This window comes from Odontesthes bonariensis, chromosome 19 (assembly GCF_027942865.1).
Source record: "Odontesthes bonariensis isolate fOdoBon6 chromosome 19, fOdoBon6.hap1, whole genome shotgun sequence".
NCBI lineage: Eukaryota > Metazoa > Chordata > Actinopteri > Atheriniformes > Atherinopsidae > Odontesthes > Odontesthes bonariensis.
Window position 1 is genome coordinate 3270414 of NC_134524.1, and position 24622 is coordinate 3295035.

The 24622-nt window shown below is 47.0% G+C and overlaps 1 protein-coding gene across 2 annotated transcripts in view; it reads left to right on the forward strand.

The window, feature by feature from the left end:
• Positions 1-4001: 4001 nt before the first annotated feature.
• The window catches only part of LOC142368940 (nephronectin-like), a 25045-nt gene continuing 4424 nt past the window's right edge, over positions 4002-24622 (forward strand). Inside the window, exons 1-10 of one of the 2 annotated variants that reach the window (XM_075451157.1) lie at positions 4002-4379; positions 4482-4598; positions 5456-5556; positions 16456-16548; positions 18005-18124; positions 19496-19615; positions 19701-19835; positions 22499-22573; positions 22664-23599; positions 23929-24012. In XM_075451157.1, the coding sequence (XP_075307272.1) occupies positions 4531-4598; positions 5456-5556; positions 16456-16548; positions 18005-18124; positions 19496-19615; positions 19701-19835; positions 22499-22573; positions 22664-23599; positions 23929-24012 (1732 nt within the window). In that variant the 5' untranslated portion in view covers positions 4002-4379; positions 4482-4530. Of the gene's footprint in view, positions 4599-5455; positions 5557-16455; positions 16549-18004; positions 18125-19495; positions 19616-19700; positions 19836-22498; positions 22574-22663; positions 23600-23928; positions 24013-24622 lie in introns of both variants that reach the window. The other variant, XM_075451156.1, reaches the window with a different exon arrangement.

A 24622-nucleotide genomic window follows, 5' to 3' on the forward strand; every position in this document is an offset into this window, starting at 1 on the left:
ACAGATGAGTCCCCCCAGCAGTCTAGGCCTATAGCAGCTTAACTATGGGATGTTTCAGGATCACCTGAGCCATCCCTATTCAAGGTAAACACAAGAAACTTGTGCTAACGAAAAAATAAATAATAAAATAAAGTAAAGGACCAGACTCAGTGAGTAATTCCCTATACTCCCTATATAGATCTGCTCCTCACACCACAACAACCATCTTTTTACAGCCACAAGTTACCTCAGCCTCTCACCAACTGCACACCAGTCACAGCGGGGTGGGGATGCAAACCCTGGTTCGGGTAGGGGGAGAAATAAAAGAGGTAAGAGAAGCGGGAATGGGATTCAAACCCTGGTTCGGGTAGGGGGAGAAATAAAAGAGGTAAGAGAAGCGGGAATGGGATTCAAACCCTGGTTCGGGTAGGGGGTAATGAAAGTATAGAGGGTGCCAGAGGTGGAGGCAGAACAAGACACACTAGCAGACATACTATCAGATTCAACAGACCTAACTATAAGCTTTATAAAAAAGGAAAGTTTTAAGCCTGATCTTAAAAGTGGAAAGGGTGTCTGCTTCCCGGACATTTACTGGCAGCTTATTCCACAATTGAGGGGCCTGATAACTGAAGGCTCTGCCTCCCATTCTACTTTTAGAAACTCTGGGAACCTCAAGTAAACCTGCAGTTTGGGAACGAAGTGCTCTGTTAGGAAAATATCTTACAATGAGATCTTTAAGATATGATGGAGCTCGGTCATTAAGAGCTTTATATGTAAGGAGAAGAATCTTAAATTCTATTCTGAATTTAACAGGGAGCCAATGAAGAGAAGCTAAAACTGGAGAAATATGATCTCTCCTGTTAGTTCTCATCAGAACTCTGGCTGCAGCATTTTGGATCAACTGAAGGCTTTTCAGAGAATATGTAGGACAGCCCAATAATAAAGAATTACAGTAGTCCAATCTTGAAGTAACAAATGCATGAATTAGTTTTTCTGCATCACTCTGAGACAAGATGTTCCTGATTTTAACAATATTACGAAGGTGAAAGAAAGCAGTCCTAGAAACCTGTTTTATATGCGAGTCAAATGATAAATTCTGGTCAAAAATAACTCCAAGGTTCCTCACTGTAGAACTAGAAGCCAAGGAAATACCATCTAGAGTAACTATATAGCTAGACAATTTCTCCCTGAAACGCTCAGGTCCAAAGATAACGACTTCAGTTTTGTCTGAATTTAGCAGCAGACAGTTCTGAGTCATCCAGGTCTTTATGTCTTTAAGACATGCTTGTAGTCTGACCAACCTATTGGTTTCATCTGGTTTTATAGATAAGTACAGCTGAGTATCATCAGCATAGCAATGGAAATTTATACCATGCTGTCTAATAATGTTACCTAATGGAACCATGTATAAAGTGAAAAGAATCGGTCCAAGCACAGAACCCTGGGGAACTCCATGACTTACTCTGGTGTGTGAGGAAGATTCTTCATTTACAAGAACAAACTGAAATCTATCAGATAAATATGACTTAAACCAGCCTAATGCAGTTCCTTTAATCCCAATAACATGTTCAAGTCTGTGTAATAAGATACTGTGATCGACCGTATCAAATGCAGCACTGAGATCCAACAGGACAAGCACAGACACAAGTCCGCTATCAGAGGCTAAGAGGAGATCATTGGTAACTTTCAGCAGTGCTGTTTCTGTGCTATGATGCACTCTGAATCCTGACTGAAACTCTTCAAACAAATTATTTCTGTGTAAATGATCACAAAGCTGAGCTGCAACTATTTTTTCAAGAACTTTAGACATAAAAGGGAGATTGGATATAGGTCTATAATGAGCCAACACTTCTGAATCAAGAGTAGGTTTTTTAAGTAAAGGTTTAATTACAGCAACCTTAAAAGTCTGAGGTACATATCCTGTCAACAAAGACAGATTGATCAAATCCAATATGGAAGTGTCAATTAATGGGAAAACCTCCTTGAACAGTCTGGTTGGGATTGGGTCTAAAACACAAGTTGATGGTTTAGAAGAGACTATTGCTGTTGTTGGTTCAGAGAGATCAACTGGGCAGAAGCCGTCTAAATACAAATCAGGTTCTAAAGATACCTCTAAAGCTGCTGTACTTGATGATACATCACTAATAATAGTGGGAAGGACTCCATCAATCTTCTCTCTGATAGAAACAATTTTATTAATAAAGAAGCTCATGAAATCATCACTGCTGAGAGTTAAAGGAATAACTGGCTCAGCAGAGCTCGGACTCTTAGTCAGACTGGCTACAGTGCTGAAAAGAAACCTGGGATTATTCTTATTCTCTTCTATCAATGATGAATAATAAGCAGTTCTAGCTTTACGAAGGGCTTTCTTATACATTGTTAAACTATCTTTCCAGACTAACTGAGACTCTTCTAAATTAGAGGAACGCCACTGTCTCTCCAGCTTTCTTGCAGTCTGCTTTAAAGCACGCAGCTGTGAATTATACCAAGGAGCCAACCTCTTCTGACTGATTACCTTCCTTTTCAGAGGGGCAACATTGTCCAGTGCTGTACGCATTGAAACTATAGTGCTGTCAACAAGAGAGTCAAGTGCTGCTGGAGTAAAGTTTAGGTAGTCGTCCTCTGTCATATCTGCACATGGCAGTGAAGAAAAGGATGATGGAATTAATTCTTTAAATCTGGTTACAGCATCCTCTGATAGACACCTTCTATATGTAAGTTTCTTCTCAGAAACTGTATAGTCAAGTAATGTAAACTCAAAGGTTATCAGAAAATGGTCAGATAAGACAGAGTTATGAGGGAACACTGTTAACTGTTCACTCTCAATGCCATAAGTCAGAACAAGATCAAGGGTGTGATTAAGGCAGTGAGTCGGTCCGTGAACACTCTGAGAAAATCCAATAGAGTCTAATATAGAATTAAAGTTCATATTCAGGCTGTCATTTTCAACATCTACATGAATATTAAAGTCACCCACTACAATGACTTTATCTGTACCCAGCACTAACTGGGATAAAAACTCTGAGAATTCAGACAGAAACTCAGAATAAGGGCCAGGTGGACGATACACAACAACAAACACAAGAGGTTTCTGTGATTTCCACTTTGCGTGGGAAAAACTGAGAATCAGAGATTCAAAAGAGCTCAAACTAATCTTGGGTCTGGGACTGATGAGTAACCCTGATCTGAAAATAGCTGCCACTCCTCCTCCTCTGCCTGTGGTTCGAGGAACGTGAACATTTAAACAGTCAGAGGGAGTTGCTTCATTAATGCTAACATGATCCTCCTGCTGCAGCCAGGTTTCTGTAAGACAAAATATATCAATATGATGATCACAAATCAACTCATTCACTAACAGAGACTTCGAAAGGAGAGATCTGATATTCAGCAAACCACATTTAATAGTTTGATGTTTTTGTTCAGTTAAAGTTTTTGTTTTAATAATTTCTTTTTGCACAAGAGGATTTGCTCCTTTTGTGTTAATCGATTGGGTGGGTAGCAGCAGGTGGGAAGCTGCAGAGAAGTGTGTAAGACTACAACTCTGCATCCTGTAAAGATCAATTACAATCCAATTCATTGTAATCTAATTAAATCCAATTAACCGTCAACAAATATCAGGAACGTGTGAAAGTGCTTTAAAATGTCCAAGTACTAACTTATTCCCATTGTGGACCTCTGAAATGACGATTCTGACAAGAAAAAGTTCAATTTTATTAAAATATTAGCAGTTACAGGTGACTTTTTTAGGCGTTTTAGTCAATAAGGCCAAAAATAAATCGAATAAATGATAAAAATCTCATTTTAACCTGATGAAAAGCTGTAATTTATATCTAAACTGTAACCACAGAGGGCAGAATGTGCTGATTAAAATGTTTTCTATTTGTGCCCGCGAGGCGTCGTGTGACGTCAGAGAGGAATGCTCGCCACAAATGAGCCGGTGAACACGCACGGACGCACGCACGGCGGGTGTCAGGTTGCTCCATCCGAGCTCAGGCTGTTTACCGTCAACACGCGTGCAAAAAAACACGCAGGCGCGTGCGCGAACGGTCACTTCAGCTGGTGGCGGAGCGAGCGTGCGCGTGAGGATGAGAAAGAAATATGTTTAAATCGCGCGACAAAACTTCCTGTGTCGTCTCTCGGCTGCCCGTCGGCTCCAACCGGCACGCGACTCCAACCGTTACTCCAGTCGCAGAGTGCTCGAGGACACCACTTGTGCGCGCGCGGGGTCAAAGAACGGCCCGAGCTCGAGCGCACAGGAGACTTTTAACGGCTTTTTAACCGCATTTTAACGTTTAAATCGAGCTTTTCCCGACATTAACCGCCGCTTCGTGTCGTGATTGGTTCGTTTTAACGTTTCGGTGACGGAAGAGGAAGATTTAACGGGTTTTTTCACCTGAAAAGTTAGTTAACGGCAAGTTTTTCAACGTCTAAAATACGGATTTTGTACCTGTGATACTCAACGTCCTCCTCATGTTGTCTCTGGTTCCGAATCCCTGACAAAGCTGGATTTAAGTTGGGAAGTCAGACGGTTTAAAGCAGGTTTAAAGGAGGATGCTGAGCCTGGTTCTTGTGTCCTGGTTCTGTTTACTGACCCGGTGTCAGCGTTTGGACCATGACAGGTAATCCAGACTCTTTATTTAACGGTGTTAAAGTTCATGTAGTTACCTCTAACATGATTATATGAAGCATTTTCTCGTTTTTTTTCTCATCTGAACCTAATTTTTAACTGTAATTTTATCACTAAGGTGATTAAAGTGACTTTAAAATAATTACATCTTATATTTAATACTATAATAATCAGATATTTGGATTAAAGTTAGCTCCTTAACAATAACTACGACTTTAAACAGGTTTCTAACAGTATATATGGATGTATATTACTCATAATTATAAAACAATATGTCCACCAGGTGGTTTAATCTGTTCAGATGTACATTTTTTATTTGTTTAGCTGTGTGTCGGAGCTAAAAATGATCATATGAGTAGATAAGGCTCAACAATGTAAAGGCTGACATGAGGAACACTCGTTGAATATTTCTATAATTCGTGATGATATATATGAGGCTCAGGGGCATAAAAAATCAAGTGTGTTAGCAGTAAAAAACAGCCAAGAGGGAGCAATAATAAAGGGAAAAATGTGATGGAAAGATAGAAAGTATGCAGAGGGAGTGGAAAAGGAGGAGGACGCCACCCTCCCCTCGTCTCCGGCTGATATAATTCATGTTCAGACAGGCTGGAGGAAACAGGAGAACGTATGGACTCCTCAGCCGGTCTGAACCGGCGCAGCAGACACAAACCAAACAGTCTGCAGCTCGCTGGCTGCCGCCATGAAGGAAGGTTTCCTGATGAATCCCCTCCAGCTGTTCCTGTCCACAGGAAGCTCATTTAATCCCACTTGTTTGTTTGCATTTTGATCTTCCAGCTGCACAAGAAAACAAAAACAAATATGTTTGTTTGTTTGTTTGTGTTGCCGCAGCTGGGCGGACCAGGCGGAGCTGTCTGATGGTCTCTGTCGCTATGGCAACAGCGTGGAGTGTTGTTGGGGCTGGACGCAGATGGACTGGGGACGCTGTCAACGTGAGCACATTAAAAAGCTTCACACTTACATCCTCAAAGGTCCAGGTGGAAAACATCTGCTGATCAGTTTACTTTTGATTGATCAGGATATTCTTAGATTAACTGCATCGTTCCAGCCAGGCGATTGGTTAGTTTTACACCCCCACACCAGAAAACATTGCAACGGTGAGAAAGATGTGCATAAGATGAAAGAAATGCAGTGATTCTCACATTTACTTTGACTTTTATGTCATTGCAGACAGTGTGAACCCCTAAATATGTCCTGTTTTATCTCCACAACTTCATTTAATGTGTAATATGCTTCCATTTTGGTATTTCAGGCCTGCAACACGTTCAAAAGACCAAGGTACATGAGCAGTTTAGGGCTGATAATGAAATAAATAAAGGTTGTTAGTCCAACAGGTGGTGTCAAGAAGTGCTTTTAGTCATAAAAAGTTAAAAGATTGAGAGGGATTTGTGTATTTCTCATTAAACTATTCAAGGAATCTGGAGGAATTTCAGTGTGTAAACAACCCTAATCCGGACTATCCATCAGCAGCTGATAGAAGCACACGGACAAGGGATTACTGTGGGAAACCTTTGTCCAGCACCACGATCCACAGTTCCATTCACAGGCTTTACTGTGCAGAGAAGAAGCCGTTACAGTTAAACATTACAGGGTGGGAGAAGGAAACGTTACAGAGCGGGAGAAGGAAACGTCACAGAGTGGGAGAAGGAAACGTTACAGAGCGGGAGAAGGAAACGTCACAGAGCGGGAGAAGGAAACGTCACAGAGCGGGAGAAGGAAACGTTACAGAGAGGGAGAAGGAAACGTTACAGAGGGAGAAGGAAACGTTACAGAGCGGGAGAAGGAAACGTTACAGAGCGGGAGAAGGAAACGTCACAGAGCGGGAGAAGGAAACGTCACAGAGTGGGAGAAGGAAACGTCACAAAGGGAGAAGGAAACGTTACAGTGGGAGAAGGAAACGTTACAGAGTGGGAGAAGGAAACGTTACAGAGTGGGAGAAGGAAACGTTACAGTGGGAGAAGGAAACGTTACAGAGTGAGAGAAGGAAACGTCACAGAGCGGGAGAAGGAAACGTTACAGTGGGAGAAGGAAACGTTACAGAGTGGGAGAAGGAAACGTTACAGAGTGGGAGAAGGAAACGTTACAGAGGGAGAAGGAAACGTTACAGAGTGGGAGAAGGAAACGTTACAGAGTGGGAGAAGGAAACGTTACAGAGTGGGAGAAGGAAACGTTACAGAGTGGGAGAAGGAAACGTTACAGAGTGGGAGAAGGAAACGTTACAGAGTGGGAGAAGGAAACGTTACAGGGTGGGAGAAGGAAACGTTACAGGGTGGGAGAAGGAAACGTCACAGAGTGGGAGAAGGAAACGTTACAGAGTGGGAGAAGGAGACGTCACAGAGTGGGAGAAGGAAACGTTACAGAGTGGGAGAAGGAAACGTTACAGAGTGGGAGAAGGAAACGTTACAGTGGGAGAAGGAAACGTCACAGAGAGGGAGAAGGAAACGTCACAGAGTGGGAGAAGGAAACGTTACAGGGTGGGAGAAGGAAACGTTACAGAGCGGGAGAAGGAAACGTCACAGAGCGGGAGAAGGAAACGTTACAGAGTGGGAGAAGGAAACGTCACAGAGCGGGAGAAGGAAACGTTACAGAGTGGGAGAAGGAAACGTCACAGAGAGGGAGAAGGAAACGTTACAGGGTGGGAGAAGGAAACGTCACAGAGTGGGAGAAGGAAACGTCACAGAGCGGGAGAAGGAAACGTCACAGAGAGGGAGAAGGAAACGTGACAGAGCGGGAGAAGGAAACGTCACAGAGCGGGAGAAGGAAACGTCACAGAGTGGGAGAAGGAAACGTCACAGAGCGGGAGAAGGAAACGTTACAGGGTGGGAGAAGGAAACGTCACAGAGTGAGAGAAGGAAACGTCACAGAGTGGGAGAAGGAAACGTCACAGAGCGGGAGAAGGAAACGTTACAGAGTGGGAGAAGGAAACGTCACAGAGCGGGAGAAGGAAACGTTACAGGGTGGGAGAAGGAAACGTCACAGAGTGAGAGAAGGAAACGTCACAGAGCGGGAGAAGGAAACGTTACAGGGTGGGAGAAGGAAACGTCACAGAGTGAGAGAAGGAAACGTCACAGAGTGGGAGAAGGAAACGTCACAGAGCGGGAGAAGGAAACGTCACAGAGAGGGAGAAGGAAACGTGACAGAGCGGGAGAAGGAAACGTGACAGAGCGGGAGAAGGAAACGTCACAGAGCGGGAGAAGGAAACGTCACAGAGTGGGAGAAGGAAACGTCACAGAGAGGGAGAAGGAAACGTGACAGAGCGGGAGAAGGAAACGTCACAGAGCGGGAGAAGGAAACGTCACAGAGCGGGAGAAGGAAACGTCACAGAGCGGGAGAAGGAAACGTTACAGAGCGGGAGAAGGAAACGTTACAGAGTGGGAGAAGGAAACGTTACAGTGGGAGAAGGAAACTTCACAGAGTGGGAGAAGGAAACGTTACAGAGCGGGAGAAGGAAACGTCACAGAGCGGGAGAAGGAAACGTTACAGAGAGGGAGAAGGAAACGTTACAGAGCGGGAGAAGGAAACGTTACAGAGCGGGAGAAGGAAACGTTACAGAGAGGGAGAAGGAAACGTCACAGAGCGGGAGAAGGAAACGTTACAGAGCGGGAGAAGGAAACGTTACAGTGGGAGAAGGAAACTTCACAGAGTGGGAGAAGGAAACGTTACAGAGAGGGAGAAGGAAACGTCACAGAGCGGGAGAAGGAAACGTCACAGAGAGGGAGAAGGAAACGTCACAGAGTGGGAGAAGGAAACGTCACAGAGCGGGAGAAGGAAACGTTACAGAGTGGGAGAAGGAAACGTCACAGAGAGGGAGAAGGAAACGTTACAGGGTGGGAGAAGGAAACGTCACAGAGTGGGAGAAGGAAACGTCACAGAGCGGGAGAAGGAAACGTCACAGAGAGGGAGAAGGAAACGTGACAGAGCGGGAGAAGGAAACGTCACAGAGCGGGAGAAGGAAACGTCACAGAGTGGGAGAAGGAAACGTCACAGAGCGGGAGAAGGAAACGTTACAGGGTGGGAGAAGGAAACGTCACAGAGTGAGAGAAGGAAACGTCACAGAGTGGGAGAAGGAAACGTCACAGAGCGGGAGAAGGAAACGTTACAGAGTGGGAGAAGGAAACGTCACAGAGCGGGAGAAGGAAACGTTACAGGGTGGGAGAAGGAAACGTCACAGAGTGAGAGAAGGAAACGTCACAGAGCGGGAGAAGGAAACGTTACAGGGTGGGAGAAGGAAACGTCACAGAGTGAGAGAAGGAAACGTCACAGAGTGGGAGAAGGAAACGTCACAGAGCGGGAGAAGGAAACGTCACAGAGAGGGAGAAGGAAACGTGACAGAGCGGGAGAAGGAAACGTGACAGAGCGGGAGAAGGAAACGTCACAGAGCGGGAGAAGGAAACGTCACAGAGTGGGAGAAGGAAACGTCACAGAGAGGGAGAAGGAAACGTGACAGAGCGGGAGAAGGAAACGTCACAGAGCGGGAGAAGGAAACGTCACAGAGCGGGAGAAGGAAACGTCACAGAGCGGGAGAAGGAAACGTTACAGAGCGGGAGAAGGAAACGTTACAGAGTGGGAGAAGGAAACGTTACAGTGGGAGAAGGAAACTTCACAGAGTGGGAGAAGGAAACGTTACAGAGCGGGAGAAGGAAACGTCACAGAGCGGGAGAAGGAAACGTTACAGAGAGGGAGAAGGAAACGTTACAGAGCGGGAGAAGGAAACGTTACAGAGCGGGAGAAGGAAACGTTACAGAGAGGGAGAAGGAAACGTCACAGAGCGGGAGAAGGAAACGTTACAGAGCGGGAGAAGGAAACGTTACAGTGGGAGAAGGAAACTTCACAGAGTGGGAGAAGGAAACGTTACAGAGAGGGAGAAGGAAACGTCACAGAGCGGGAGAAGGAAACGTCACAGAGAGGGAGAAGGAAACGTCACAGAGCGGGAGAAGGAAACGTCACAGAGAGGGAGAAGGAAACGTCACAGAGCGGGAGAAGGAAACGTCACAGAGCGGGAGAAGGAAACGTCACAGAGTGGGAGAAGGAAACGTTACAGAGAGGGAGAAGGAAACGTTACAGAGAGGGAGAAGGAAACGTCACAGAGCGGGAGAAGGAAACGTCACAGAGCGGGAGAAGGAAACGTTACAGAGCGGGAGAAGGAAACGTTACAGAGCGGGAGAAGGAAACGTTACAGAGTGGGAGAAGGAAACGTTACAGAGAGGGAGAAGGAAACGTTACAGAGAGGGAGAAGGAAACGTCACAGAGCGGGAGAAGGAAACGTCACAGAGCGGGAGAAGGAAACGTTACAGAGCGGGAGAAGGAAACGTTACAGAGAGGGAGAAGGAAACGTCACAGAGCGGGAGAAGGAAACGTCACAGAGAGGGAGAAGGAAACGTTACAGAGAGGGAGAAGGAAACGTTACAGAGTGGGAGAAGGAAACGTTACAGAGAGGGAGAAGGAAACGTTACAGAGAGGGAGAAGGAAACGTCACAGAGCGGGAGAAGGAAACGTCACAGAGAGGGAGAAGGAAACGTCACAGAGCGGGAGAAGGAAACGTCACAGAGAGGGAGAAGGAAACGTCACAGAGCGGGAGAAGGAAACGTCACAGAGAGGGAGAAGGAAACGTCACAGAGCGGGAGAAGGAAACGTCACAGAGAGGGAGAAGGAAACGTCACAGAGCGGGAGAAGGAAACGTCACAGAGAGGGAGAAGGAAACGTCACAGAGCGGGAGAAGGAAACGTCACAGAGAGGGAGAAGGAAACGTCACAGAGCGGGAGAAGGAAACGTCACAGAGAGGGAGAAGGAAACGTTACAGAGTGGGAGAAGGAAACGTTACAGAGAGGGAGAAGGAAACGTTACAGAGAGGGAGAAGGAAACGTCACAGAGAGGGAGAAGGAAACGTTACAGAGAGGGAGAAGGAAACGTCACAGAGCGGGAGAAGGAAACGTCACAGAGAGGGAGAAGGAAACGTCACAGAGTGGGAGAAGGAAACGTTACAGAGAGGGAGAAGGAAACGTTACAGAGAGGGAGAAGGAAACGTCACAGAGAGGGAGAAGGAAACGTTACAGAGAGGGAGAAGGAAACGTTACAGAGAGGGAGAAGGAAACGTCACAGAGAGGGAGAAGGAAACGTCACAGAGAGGGAGAAGGAAACGTCACAGAGAGGGAGAAGGAAACGTCACAGAGCGGGAGAAGGAAACGTCACAGAGAGGGAGAAGGAAACGTCACAGAGCGGGAGAAGGAAACGTCACAGAGAGGGAGAAGGAAACGTTACAGAGTGGGAGAAGGAAACGTTACAGAGAGGGAGAAGGAAACGTTACAGAGAGGGAGAAGGAAACGTCACAGAGAGGGAGAAGGAAACGTTACAGAGAGGGAGAAGGAAACGTCACAGAGCGGGAGAAGGAAACGTTACAGAGAGGGAGAAGGAAACGTTACAGAGAGGGAGAAGGAAACGTCACAGAGAGGGAGAAGGAAACGTTACAGAGAGGGAGAAGGAAACGTCACAGAGCGGGAGAAGGAAACGTCACAGAGAGGGAGAAGGAAACGTCACAGAGAGGGAGAAGGAAACGTCACAGAGCGGGAGAAGGAAACGTCACAGAGCGGGAGAAGGAAACGTCACAGAGCGGGAGAAGGAAACGTCACAGAGCGGGAGAAGGAAACGTCACAGAGAGGGAGAAGGAAACGTCACAGAGCGGGAGAAGGAAACGTCACAGAGCGGGAGAAGGAAACGTCACAGAGCGGGAGAAGGAAACGTCACAGAGAGGGAGAAGGAAACGTTTCAGAGAGGGAGAAGGAAACGTCACAGAGCGGGAGAAGGAAACGTTACAGTGGGAGAAGGAAACGTTACAGAGCGGGAGAAGGAAACGTTACAGTGGGAGAAGGAAACGTCACAGAGAGGGAGAAGGAAACGTCACAGAGCGGGAGAAGGAAACGTTACAGAGTGGGAGAAGGAAACGTCACAGAGTGGGAGAAGGAAACGTTACAGAGTGGGAGAAGGAAACGTCACAGAGCGGGAGAAGGAAACGTTACAGAGCGGGAGAAGGAAACGTCACAGAGCGGGAGAAGGAAACGTCACAGAGCGGGAGAAGGAAACGTCACAGAGCGGGAGAAGGAAACGCCACAGAGCGGGAGAAGGAAACGTTACAGAGAGAGAAGGAAACGTTACAGAGCGGGAGAAGGAAACGTCACAGAGGGAGAAGGAAACGTGACAGAGCGGGAGAAGGAAACGTCACAGAGAGGGAGAAGGAAACGTGACAGAGCGGGAGAAGGAAACGTCACAGAGCGGGAGAAGGAAACGTCACAGAGTGGGAGAAGGAAACGTCACAGAGCGGGAGAAGGAAACGTTACAGGGTGGGAGAAGGAAACGTCACAGAGTGAGAGAAGGAAACGTCACAGAGTGGGAGAAGGAAACGTCACAGAGCGGGAGAAGGAAACGTTACAGAGTGGGAGAAGGAAACGTCACAGAGCGGGAGAAGGAAACGTTACAGGGTGGGAGAAGGAAACGTCACAGAGTGAGAGAAGGAAACGTCACAGAGCGGGAGAAGGAAACGTTACAGGGTGGGAGAAGGAAACGTCACAGAGTGAGAGAAGGAAACGTCACAGAGTGGGAGAAGGAAACGTCACAGAGCGGGAGAAGGAAACGTCACAGAGAGGGAGAAGGAAACGTGACAGAGCGGGAGAAGGAAACGTGACAGAGCGGGAGAAGGAAACGTCACAGAGCGGGAGAAGGAAACGTCACAGAGTGGGAGAAGGAAACGTCACAGAGAGGGAGAAGGAAACGTGACAGAGCGGGAGAAGGAAACGTCACAGAGCGGGAGAAGGAAACGTCACAGAGCGGGAGAAGGAAACGTCACAGAGCGGGAGAAGGAAACGTTACAGAGCGGGAGAAGGAAACGTTACAGAGTGGGAGAAGGAAACGTTACAGTGGGAGAAGGAAACTTCACAGAGTGGGAGAAGGAAACGTTACAGAGCGGGAGAAGGAAACGTCACAGAGCGGGAGAAGGAAACGTTACAGAGAGGGAGAAGGAAACGTTACAGAGCGGGAGAAGGAAACGTTACAGAGCGGGAGAAGGAAACGTTACAGAGAGGGAGAAGGAAACGTCACAGAGCGGGAGAAGGAAACGTTACAGAGCGGGAGAAGGAAACGTTACAGTGGGAGAAGGAAACTTCACAGAGTGGGAGAAGGAAACGTTACAGAGAGGGAGAAGGAAACGTCACAGAGCGGGAGAAGGAAACGTCACAGAGAGGGAGAAGGAAACGTCACAGAGCGGGAGAAGGAAACGTCACAGAGAGGGAGAAGGAAACGTCACAGAGCGGGAGAAGGAAACGTCACAGAGAGGGAGAAGGAAACGTCACAGAGCGGGAGAAGGAAACGTCACAGAGAGGGAGAAGGAAACGTCACAGAGCGGGAGAAGGAAACGTCACAGAGAGGGAGAAGGAAACGTCACAGAGCGGGAGAAGGAAACGTCACAGAGAGGGAGAAGGAAACGTCACAGAGCGGGAGAAGGAAACGTCACAGAGAGGGAGAAGGAAACGTTACAGAGTGGGAGAAGGAAACGTTACAGAGAGGGAGAAGGAAACGTTACAGAGAGGGAGAAGGAAACGTCACAGAGAGGGAGAAGGAAACGTTACAGAGAGGGAGAAGGAAACGTCACAGAGCGGGAGAAGGAAACGTCACAGAGAGGGAGAAGGAAACGTTACAGAGTGGGAGAAGGAAACGTTACAGAGAGGGAGAAGGAAACGTTACAGAGAGGGAGAAGGAAACGTCACAGAGAGGGAGAAGGAAACGTTACAGAGAGGGAGAAGGAAACGTTACAGAGAGGGAGAAGGAAACGTCACAGAGAGGGAGAAGGAAACGTCACAGAGAGGGAGAAGGAAACGTCACAGAGAGGGAGAAGGAAACGTCACAGAGCGGGAGAAGGAAACGTCACAGAGAGGGAGAAGGAAACGTCACAGAGCGGGAGAAGGAAACGTCACAGAGAGGGAGAAGGAAACGTTACAGAGTGGGAGAAGGAAACGTTACAGAGAGGGAGAAGGAAACGTTACAGAGAGGGAGAAGGAAACGTCACAGAGAGGGAGAAGGAAACGTTACAGAGAGGGAGAAGGAAACGTCACAGAGCGGGAGAAGGAAACGTTACAGAGAGGGAGAAGGAAACGTTACAGAGAGGGAGAAGGAAACGTCACAGAGAGGGAGAAGGAAACGTTACAGAGAGGGAGAAGGAAACGTCACAGAGCGGGAGAAGGAAACGTCACAGAGAGGGAGAAGGAAACGTCACAGAGAGGGAGAAGGAAACGTCACAGAGCGGGAGAAGGAAACGTCACAGAGCGGGAGAAGGAAACGTCACAGAGCGGGAGAAGGAAACGTCACAGAGCGGGAGAAGGAAACGTCACAGAGAGGGAGAAGGAAACGTCACAGAGCGGGAGAAGGAAACGTCACAGAGCGGGAGAAGGAAACGTCACAGAGAGGGAGAAGGAAACGTTTCAGAGAGGGAGAAGGAAACGTCACAGAGCGGGAGAAGGAAACGTTACAGTGGGAGAAGGAAACGTTACAGAGCGGGAGAAGGAAACGTTACAGTGGGAGAAGGAAACGTCACAGAGAGGGAGAAGGAAACGTCACAGAGCGGGAGAAGGAAACGTTACAGAGTGGGAGAAGGAAACGTCACAGAGTGGGAGAAGGAAACGTTACAGAGTGGGAGAAGGAAACGTCACAGAGCGGGAGAAGGAAACGTTACAGAGCGGGAGAAGGAAACGTCACAGAGCGGGAGAAGGAAACGTCACAGAGCGGGAGAAGGAAACGTCACAGAGCGGGAGAAGGAAACGCCACAGAGCGGGAGAAGGAAACGTTACAGAGAGAGAAGGAAACGTTACAGAGCGGGAGAAGGAAACGTCACAGAGGGAGAAGGAAACGTTACAGAGCGGGAGAAGGAAACGTTACAGAGCGGGAGAAGGAAACGTCACAGAGCGGGAGAAGGAAACGTTACAGAGTGGGAGAAGGAAACGTCACAGAGTGGGAGAAGGAAACGCCACAGAGCGGGAGAAGGAAACGTTACAGAGAGAGAAGGAAACGTTACAGAGCGGGAGAAGGAAACGTCACAGAGGGAGAAGGAAACGTTACAGAGCGGGAGAAGGAAACGTTACAGAGCGGGAGAAGGAAACGTCACAGAGCGGGAGAAGGAAACGTTACAGAGTGGGAGAAGGAAACGTCACAGAGTGGGAGAAGGAAACGTCACAGAGCGGGAGAAGGAAACGTTACAGAGCGGGAGAAGGAAACGTCACAGAGGGAGAAGGAAACGTTACAGAGCGGGAGAAGGAAACGTTACAGAGCGGGAGAAGGAAACGTCACAGAGCGGGAGAAGGAAACGTTACAGAGTGGGAGAAGGAAACGTCACAGAGTGGGAGAAGGAAACGTCACAGAGCGGGAGAAGGAAACGTTACAGAGCGGGAGAAGGAAACGTTACAGAGCGGGAGAAGGAAACGTCACAGAGGGAGAAGGAAACGTTACAGAGCGGGAGAAGGAAACGTTACAGAGCGGGAGAAGGAAACGTCACAGAGCGGGAGAAGGAAACGTTACAGAGTGGGAGAAGGAAACGTCACAGAGTGGGAGAAGGAAACGTCACAGAGCGGGAGAAGGAAACGTTACAGGGTGGGAGAAGGAAACGTTACAGAGTGGGAGAAGGAAACGTCACAGAGCGGGAGAAGGAAACGTTACAGGGCGGGAGAAGGAAACGTCACAGAGCGGGAGAAGGAAACGTTACAGAGTGGGAGAAGGAAACGTCACAGAGTGGGAGAAGGAAACGTCACAGAGCGGGAGAAGGAAACGTTACAGGGTGGGAGAAGGAAACGTTACAGAGTGGGAGAAGGAAACGTTACAGGGTGGGAGAAGGAAACGTTACAGGGTGGGAGAAGGAAACGTTACAGAGTGGGAGAAGGAAACGTCACAGAGAGGGAGAAGGAAACGTTACAGAGTGGGAGAAGGAAACGTTACAGGGTGGGAGAAGGAAACGTTACAGAGTGGGAGAAGGAAACGTCACAGAGTGGGAGAAGGAAACGTGTTGCAGGTCTGAGATGCAGAAATTATGTTTGTTAACAGATGAACTGAAGCTGATGAGACAGAACACGACATGTTGGGTTAATTTAGTCTGTAAGGAAATAAAAGTCAAAGTAAATGTAAGAATTCTCACATTTCTCTGTTTATTTGCAGCTTTTTCTGACCTGGGCTGGATCTTTGAGGTCCCTGTTTCATCTGCATCTTAAGTTTGGAGACTTTATCCAGACTTTTGACATGAAATGTAAATATTAACATGAACATATCAGTTGCTCCGGAGGTTTGGCTGCGTTGCGTCACACAAAATGATGCAAAACACTGAAAGTGTTCAACACAACATGAGCTGACAGATTCTTTCATTCATAGAAATGTTTGTGTGTGATCAGAGCCACAGGCCGATATGTGGAATAAACCATTATTATATAAGTTTGTAATCCAGAGGTTGTGGGATCAGGAAGCTTTGAATATTTCTCCTGAACACATTTCCTCAGCGCTGGGTGTCAGCCTGATGTTTGCCCGTCGGCCTCGTTTGTCACGTTTCCAACATTGTTCTGTGTCAGGCCAAATGTTGACTGAAGGGTTATTTATCTGAAACAGGGAAATCAGCCGAAAGGATTACTCTGGAATCTGTTTGGGTTGGTGGTTAATGGGCTGAAACGTGTGGAACACGGGCAGCTTTGTGTCGGCTCCCAGGAACATCTGATCTGCAGCCGGTCGGCGTGTCCGTACACGATGAACCTGTCACATGTGTATTAACCCCTGTGTGTGTGTGTGTGTGTGTGTGTGTGTGTGTGTGTGTGCAGCTCACTGTCAGCAGGGCTGCAAACACGGGGAGTGTGTCGCACCGGACAGATGCAAATGTCACCCAGGATACGCCGGCAAAGCCTGTAACCAAGGTAACCTGACACAAAGCCTGTAACCAAGGTAACCTGACACAAAGCCTGTAACCAAGGTAACCTGACACAAAGCCTGTAACCAAGGTAACCTGACACAAAGCCTGTAACCAAGGTAACCTGACACAAAGTCTGTAACCAAGGTAACCTGACACAAAGTCTGTAACCAAGGGTAACCTGACACAAAGCCTGTAACCAAGGTAACCTGACACAAAGCCTGTAACCAAGGGTAACCTGACACAAAGCCTATAACAAAGGTAACCTGACACAAAGCCTGTAACCAAGGGTAACCTGACACAAAGCCTGTAACCAAGGTAACCTGACACAAAGCCTGTAACCAAGGTAACCTGACACAAGGCCTGTAACCAAGGTAACCTGACACAAAGTCTGTAACCAAGGTAACCTGACACAAGGCCTGTAACCAAGCTAACCTGACACAAAGTCTGTAACCATGGTAACCTGACACAAGGCCTGTAACCAAGCTAACCTGACACAAAGTCTGTAACCATGGTAACCTGACACAAGGCCTGTAACCAAGGTAACCTGACACAAGGCCAGCTCGGCCACAGACCTCTGAGGGTCGGGGAGTTAGATTTAAAGGGTCCCGATGTAACGGTGGGAGTGAGACCTCCTCACATCTGGGCTGAACTGCTCCAGATGTGCCTTTAATGTGCGGCCTGTCCTGCAGCAGCTCCCTGCGGTCTCATTCAGATCTGATTTCCCATCATGCCTCAGAGAGAGAAGACACACACACGCACACATTCCTGCCATGCTTGTTTGACCTGTGAGGGCGTGTTTTACCTGAAGACCCCCAAAGCACACACGCAGACACACGCAAACACACCCACCGCCGTTTCTAAACACAGTTCAGCGCCTCCGAAGGCGGGCTCCACCCTCCTCCACCCTCCTACACCCACCTACGCACACAAACTTCTGATTAGAGGCTTCATTATGACTCATATCCTGACTTTAAACAGCATCTGGCTCCGAACACACACACACATGTTTGCAGTACCATCTCTCTGAGGACACTCATTAACAGAATGCATTCCTGAACTTAAACCTGACGTGACCGTCGGCAGCTCGGAGAGGACAGCCCGGCGTTTCCTCATCATAAAGGTTTAACCTGAGCTCCATCACACATCCACAACCTTAAACTGAGGGTGTTTGTATTAGAATACCTTTCTGGAAGGTACAGCCCAACAATAGCAGCCTGTAGGCTGATTAAAGTCCCCATAACAATGGTAATGCACGTACACACACACTTAAAATGCTCCTGGTGACTGACAGAGCTGAAGGTCAAAGGTTAATCCTATGAGATGGTCTGAAGAGTGAAAACACAGAAACGGAGCTCCCAGGCTAATGTTTGATCCCTGCCCCCCCCCCCCCTCCTGTTCTGTGTGTGTGTGTGTGTGTGTGTGTGTGTGTGTGTGTGTGTGTGTGTGTGTGTGTGTTTCAGACCTGAACGAGTGTGGCCTGAAGCCTCGGCCCTGTAAGCACCGCTGCATGAACACGCCGGGCAGCTACAAGTGTTACTGCCTGGACGGCTACATGCTGCAGCCGGACGGCAGCTGCAGGAGTGAGTTCCCCACCCACCGCACAGGTTCTGTTCGTGCTGTTTATACCGTCAGCCATGAGAACACGTTGCTTAAAAAGGTGGATCCCCACCCGCTTCTAAACAGATTCTGTAAGACGTATAAACGGAAAGCTTCATTATTTACCTAAAGCCCACCTCAGTGCTCCGATCAAAGCTGCGATGCTCGTCAGTTCACCACAGGCCGCAGATCAGCTGTTTCCTCGCAGCCTATCGGCACTTCCTGGTGCTGTCTGACTTTATACATTTCAAAGAACATCTCAGCCCTATGTTGGCCACTGGAATCTGTTTCATGATTCCAGAACAAAACTGCAGGTGAAAACAGGCTTTATGTGAACAGCTGAAGGAGCTGCTGAGGCAGCAGAGCCACCAGACAGAACTGAAAATAGCCACAAATACAACAGGTGAGTGATTCCCAGGAGACTGAGGACATCCAGGAGCGATGACAGGAAACGGGAACACGACAGAATCTAGTTCGGAGGACTAAATACCAGAAATGAAGCTCAAACCAAACACTAATAACTAGGGCTGGGCAACGATTAAAATGTTTAATCTAATTAATCACATGATTTCCCTGATTAATCACGATTAATCGCATTTGTACGCAAAATCCAAAAATGAATCCAAAAGTAGCTTTTAGCATTTAGCTTTATTTTAAATGTGCTGCCATATGAATGAAAGTGCCATAACATTTGTTGTGCAAACACACTTTTAACATCAGCATCTTTCTGTAGTTTTTATGTAGAAGCCTCGCTCCACTGTCTGTTTCCTTGAATGACTTGCTGCTATCAGTTGTGTGTTTTGCCTTTAAGTGATATTTTAGACTGGAACTACTACGCTGAGAAGACAATTCAACTTGGCTGTAAATGCAGGAGTTTTCTTTTTTAACATTTATTTTGAAATACGTGCTTTTATGTTGAAACAAGTAAAACAGGAAGTAGCGCCGGTTAGCTCCGTGAGCTTCACACCTGTAGCAGTGATGTTACAGACAGCAACAGACTTTTACAATAATAAAATAAATAATAAAACCTGCGTTAATGCGCGATAAAGTATTTATCGGCGTTAAATAATTAACAAGTTAACGCGATAATAACAAGTTAACTCGCCCAGCCCTACTAAAAACCCAAATGAGAACAGACCTGAGGCAGAGATAAGAAACCAAAACAGAGATAAAAAACCAAAGCAGATAAAACCACAGATCATGACGGCCTGAGGAGCCTCAGAGAGAAGCCGTCCAATCAGACCGAGTCCCTTCAGGAGTCCGCTGGTGCGAGCAGAACTTTTAGGGTTATTAATGTATCTGTGATCATCACCTCTGAAAAGTGACTCTATGCTTCTTATGCTTTGCCTCTCCAGATGTCAGAACCTGTTACCATGCCAACTGTCAGTACGGCTGCGAGGTCATCAAAGGAGAGGTGCGGTGCACCTGTCCGTCTCCGGGGTTACGCCTGGGCCCGGACAGACGCACCTGCGTGGGTCAGTGTGTGCGTGCGTGAGTTCGCCAGCCGATGAAACGCAGCTTTGCCGTTCGTCCTCCATCTTTCTGTGTGTCTCCCTGCAGACGTGGACGAGTGTGCGCTGGGCGGAGGGGTTTGTCCTCGCCGCAGGAAGTGCGTCAACACGTTTGGGAGCTTCATCTGTAAATGTCACCTGGGCTTCAGACTCATGTACATCAACGGGCGGTACACCTGCATTGGTGAGGTTAACGCGATGCTGATGATGTGTGTTCTGGATCAGCTGGCGTGTAGCATCACGGTCCTTTTCTCAATGTCAGATAATTAATGTTTTTATCTACGTACGCTAAGTTTAGGACGTAGGAGCTTCTAGATGATTCCAGTCGGAGCTTTAGAAGCTTCTGATTGGTCCATTTACTCCCTGAAGGTGCCGCTCATCCGTTCAAACTGTGATACTCGTGTATAACGACACGTACAGCCATCGCACCGCTCAGGAAGGAGGCGGAGTCCCAGAGATGAAGGCGCCGCCCACTAAAACTAAAACTGAACTGAGGCCCAAACTCCAGCAAAACTATTGTGAGAAGCTGCTGGAAGCAAACCCAGAACATTTGGTCCAATTCACCAAATACTGAGGAAGGGAAACGTCTCTTTATTCTGACGTTTAACTGATACAGAAACGTTTGGTGCTCCTAACTGACCTAAAACTGGAAAAGTTTACTCAGATTTAACGATCGACAGGGAGAAGTTGGTGTAAACACCGGCTTCAATCATTCTGTTTGCTTTGTTGACGAGTAAACGAGTAAAAAACTGACTTTACTGACATCACACAGTTCCTCCGGTACCGTTGGAGGCTGTTTACACGTATCTGTTTCTGCAGTCTGTCATAAAACACACAGAAGAAGAAGAAGAGGAGGACAGCTGCTGTGGGTCTATTTCAGTAATTAGACGGCCCACTGAAGGCTCAGTTCTGGCATCTGTTTCAAGTGGTTTCCTCCTCCGACCCTTCGGGAGACTAACAGCAGACCCTGAGTCTGTTATTCAGTCACCAAAGGAAACTCTGGAGCCTTTCCTCACATAACACGCACATTTTAAATGTTCTCACACTAAATCAGAGTCGTGTCAGACAATAAATCAGGAGGAAAATGTCCGTAGTTTACTCAAGATTAATCACACACTGAATAAATATTCTAAATTAAAGGAGCAGATAAATATAGTTTCTTCATATAAATACATATTATTAGGGCTGGGAGAGTTAACTCGTTATTATCGCGTTAACGTGTTAATTATCTAACGCTGATCAATATTTTATCGCACATTAACGCAGGTTTTATTATTTATTTTTATTTTGTAAAACTCTGTTGCTCACAGGCTTTTATTTTGTAAAAGTCTGTAGCTCACAGGCTTTTATTTTGTAAAAGTCTGTTGCTGTCTGCTGTGGAACAGGAAAAGAAAGTAATCGGCGGATCCACCAAACATGGAGAAGGGTACGGAACTTTTACTCGGCCATTTTCATGTTAAAGTTCTTCCAGACGGCGGAGTCGACAGAACCAAAGTCATCTGTAAACTCTGCCAAGTTGAATTGTCTTCTCAGCGTAGTAGTTCCAGTCTAAAATATCACTTAAAGGCAAAACACACAACTGATAGCAGCAAGTCATTCAAGGAAACAGACAGTGGAGCGAGGCTTCTACATAAAAACTACAGAAAGATGCTGATGTTAAAAGTGTGTTTGCACAACAAATGTTATGGCACTTTCATTCATATGGCAGCACATTTAAAATAAAACTAAATGCTAAAAGCTATACGCTACTTTTGGATTCATTTTTGGATTTTGCGTACAAATGCGATTAATCGTGATTAATCAGGGAAATCATGTGATTAATTAGATTAAACATTTTTATCGTTGCCCAGCCCTATTTATTATATTTATTGTTTCACTAATCCAAAACCAAACGTCCTGACAAAAACTGCCCAGAACATTCTTGATCATTCTCAGACAAAATGAGCCCCAACGATTCACAACAAGAGAGCAGATTGAGCTGAATGTTCGTACTTTAAGGAAATAATCTCACATGTTGTAACTGAGTCCAAGCTGCTGCAGGTGGAGCAGGTGGAGCAGGTGTAGGGAGGGAGTGGGCGCCTCTGCTTGGAGGTGATATTTAACACCCTAACAGGTGGAGTAAGGGACATATTTCTAGCTCTTAGCAGCACCGTGACCTGGATGATCAAAACCGACGTATTTAAGACTCGACGTTCCCCGGTGAAAACGCAGCTCGCATCCACAGAAACAGCTGATCACTTTGGTCTGAACAAGATAACCGACTGACAGGGTTTTAAAGACCAACTTTCCATTCAAAGGACGCTTTTATTCATCTATTTTAGCTTCAGACCCACAAGATTGGGCTCCATCTAGACATGATAAATGATAAATACTGATAAATACATCGATCAGATGTAACCTAATTACATGTTCGTGTCAGTATTTAGTCACAGCCCACTTTTACAGAGGAAATAAGAACCCATCCCAACCCAGACCACATTAACACTGGAACTGGTCCCAGTACGGAGCTGCAGGTCCAGACGGTTCAGGAGCCCTTAAAGCGTGTATAGTATAGTATAGTAGTATAGTAGTGTGTCAGCCTGTTGGTGTTCAGGATCTTTTTTATTGCTCTGGTGCCCGCTGCTCATGCAGAAAACACCAAAACAATGAAAGCAGGCTGTTTTCTCAGACTTAGAAGCTTTCAGATGGTTCGGTTCGAGTGTCGGTGAACTTCAAGCCGTTTATAAGGACATCCTTCAGGGGCGCCGAACCTGAGCTTTCAGTCCAAAAGGAGCCGACAGGGAGCCACGCTGTGATCTTAACCTGCTCGTATCTGAAGCTCATCAGTGGCGGTTTGTGTCTCCCCAGATAAGGACACCCGGCCGTTCTGCGTCCTGAATCCGTCCTCTCCGAAGTGCAGGTGCAAAGATGGCGGCTGCAGAGGTAAAAACACCCCTTCACAAACTTTTAACCATCGGCAGGTTTGTTGTGCCACGTCTCAGTGAGTCTGAGTTTGTGTTTTTCAACTTTCAGTCGTCCCCAAAGTGATTCTGGAGCCACAGCGACCGAGAACGCCCACCTCCATCAGCACCGCCGCTACGACTGCTGTTACCGCTCCTACTACAACTGCAGCTCCTCCAACCGCCCCCACAACTACAACCACTGCTCCAACCACAGCTCCTCCAACCACCCCCACAACTACAACCACTGCTCCTACAACAGCTCCTCCAACCACCCCCACAACTACAACCACTGCTCCTACAACAGCTCCTCCAACCACCCCCACAACTACAACCACTGCTCCTACAACAGCTCCTCCAACCACAACAACCATTGCCACCAGCTCTCCATCTCCACCTACAGATCCAGCAACCACCACAACTAAAATTACCTCTCCAGTACTTACAACCACCACAGCTGCTCCAACCACCAATGCTCCAACCACCAATGTTCCAACCACCAATGCTCCAACCACCAATGCTCCAACCACCAATGATCCAACCACCAATGCTCCAACCACCATTGATCCAACCACCAATGTTCCAACCACCAATGTTTCAACCACCAATGATCCAACCACCAATGCTCCAACCACCAATGCTCCAACCACAGCTGCTCCAACCACCAATGCTCCAACCACCAATGCTCCAACCACCAATGCTCCAACCACCACGTCTGCTCCAACCAACAGAGCTGCTCCAACCAGCTCTCCGCCTCCACCTACAGATCCAACAACCACCACAGCTGCTCCAACCACAGCTGCCACTATGAGCACGACTCCATCCACCACTCTGCCTCCAACTACAGAAACAGAAACTCCAACAACACCACCGACTACGACCGCTGCTACTACGATGTTTACTGTTGCCCTGACAACCACAATGCTGCCCACCACCTCCATGGTAACGACCACAGTGAGCAACAGGATCAACAAGGATGTGACACACAAACAGAGAGGAGACGTGCACAGTGAGCGCACACACACACACACACACAAACACACACAGCAGCTGTAAAATTTTATTTATTGATTAGCTGATCAGGTGACTGATTAATTAACATCAGTCATATTATAATGAAAATATCTGATTATGTAAAGAACCATTAAAGAGAGAAACTGCAGCGGAGGAGGTTGGTTTGTGCTGCTCATTCTTCTTCTCTGGTGGGAATCTTTGCAGCTGTTTTAGTCCTCTTGGTTGTACATTCAATGTTTTTGATGCTCAGACAAAATAAGTTGGAAAAACTGAGTTATTGTGTCATATTCTGTGTGTGTGTGTGTGTGTGTGTGTGCGTGGCAGTACCTCGACAGCCCGGTCACAACCAGGTGTGGGAGTTCGACATCGAGCTGGGAAACACGGCCGAGGACGCCAGAGACGATCCTGGTACGTCTGGTGGTTTGACAAAATGAGTTTTATCACACTGTAGCCTCGGCTTCAGGAAATAACTAATAAATCAGTCTTTTTATGGAGCTAAATCAGTTTCAATGTTCACAAATGCGCAGGACAAGATTTACAAATGTATTTCTGATGCACACACAAATATAACTTAATTTACAAACTGCTTCTGGTCTGTGGACTTCGCTGGATTTTGAGACTCCCCTGACCTGTCAACCCACAAATGTCTTTTTTTTTAACACGGAATGATCTGCAACCAATCAGATATCTTCCTTGTTTCAGCCAATCATAAGAACGCACCCAACGTGGGAGACATTCCTTGATCCATATTGATAGTCTGTCCTGTACATTTGTGAATCTTATCCTGCTCATTTGTGAATCTTATCCTGCTCATTTGTGAATCTTATCCTGCACATTTGTGAATCTTGTCCTGGGCATTTGTGAATCTTATCCTAAGCATTTGTGAATCTTGTCCTGCGCATTTGTGAATCTTATCCTGCGCATTTGTGAATCTTATCCTGCGCATTTGTGAATCTTATCCTGAGCATTTGTGAATCTTATCCTAAGCATTTGTAAATCTTATCCTGCTCATTTGTGA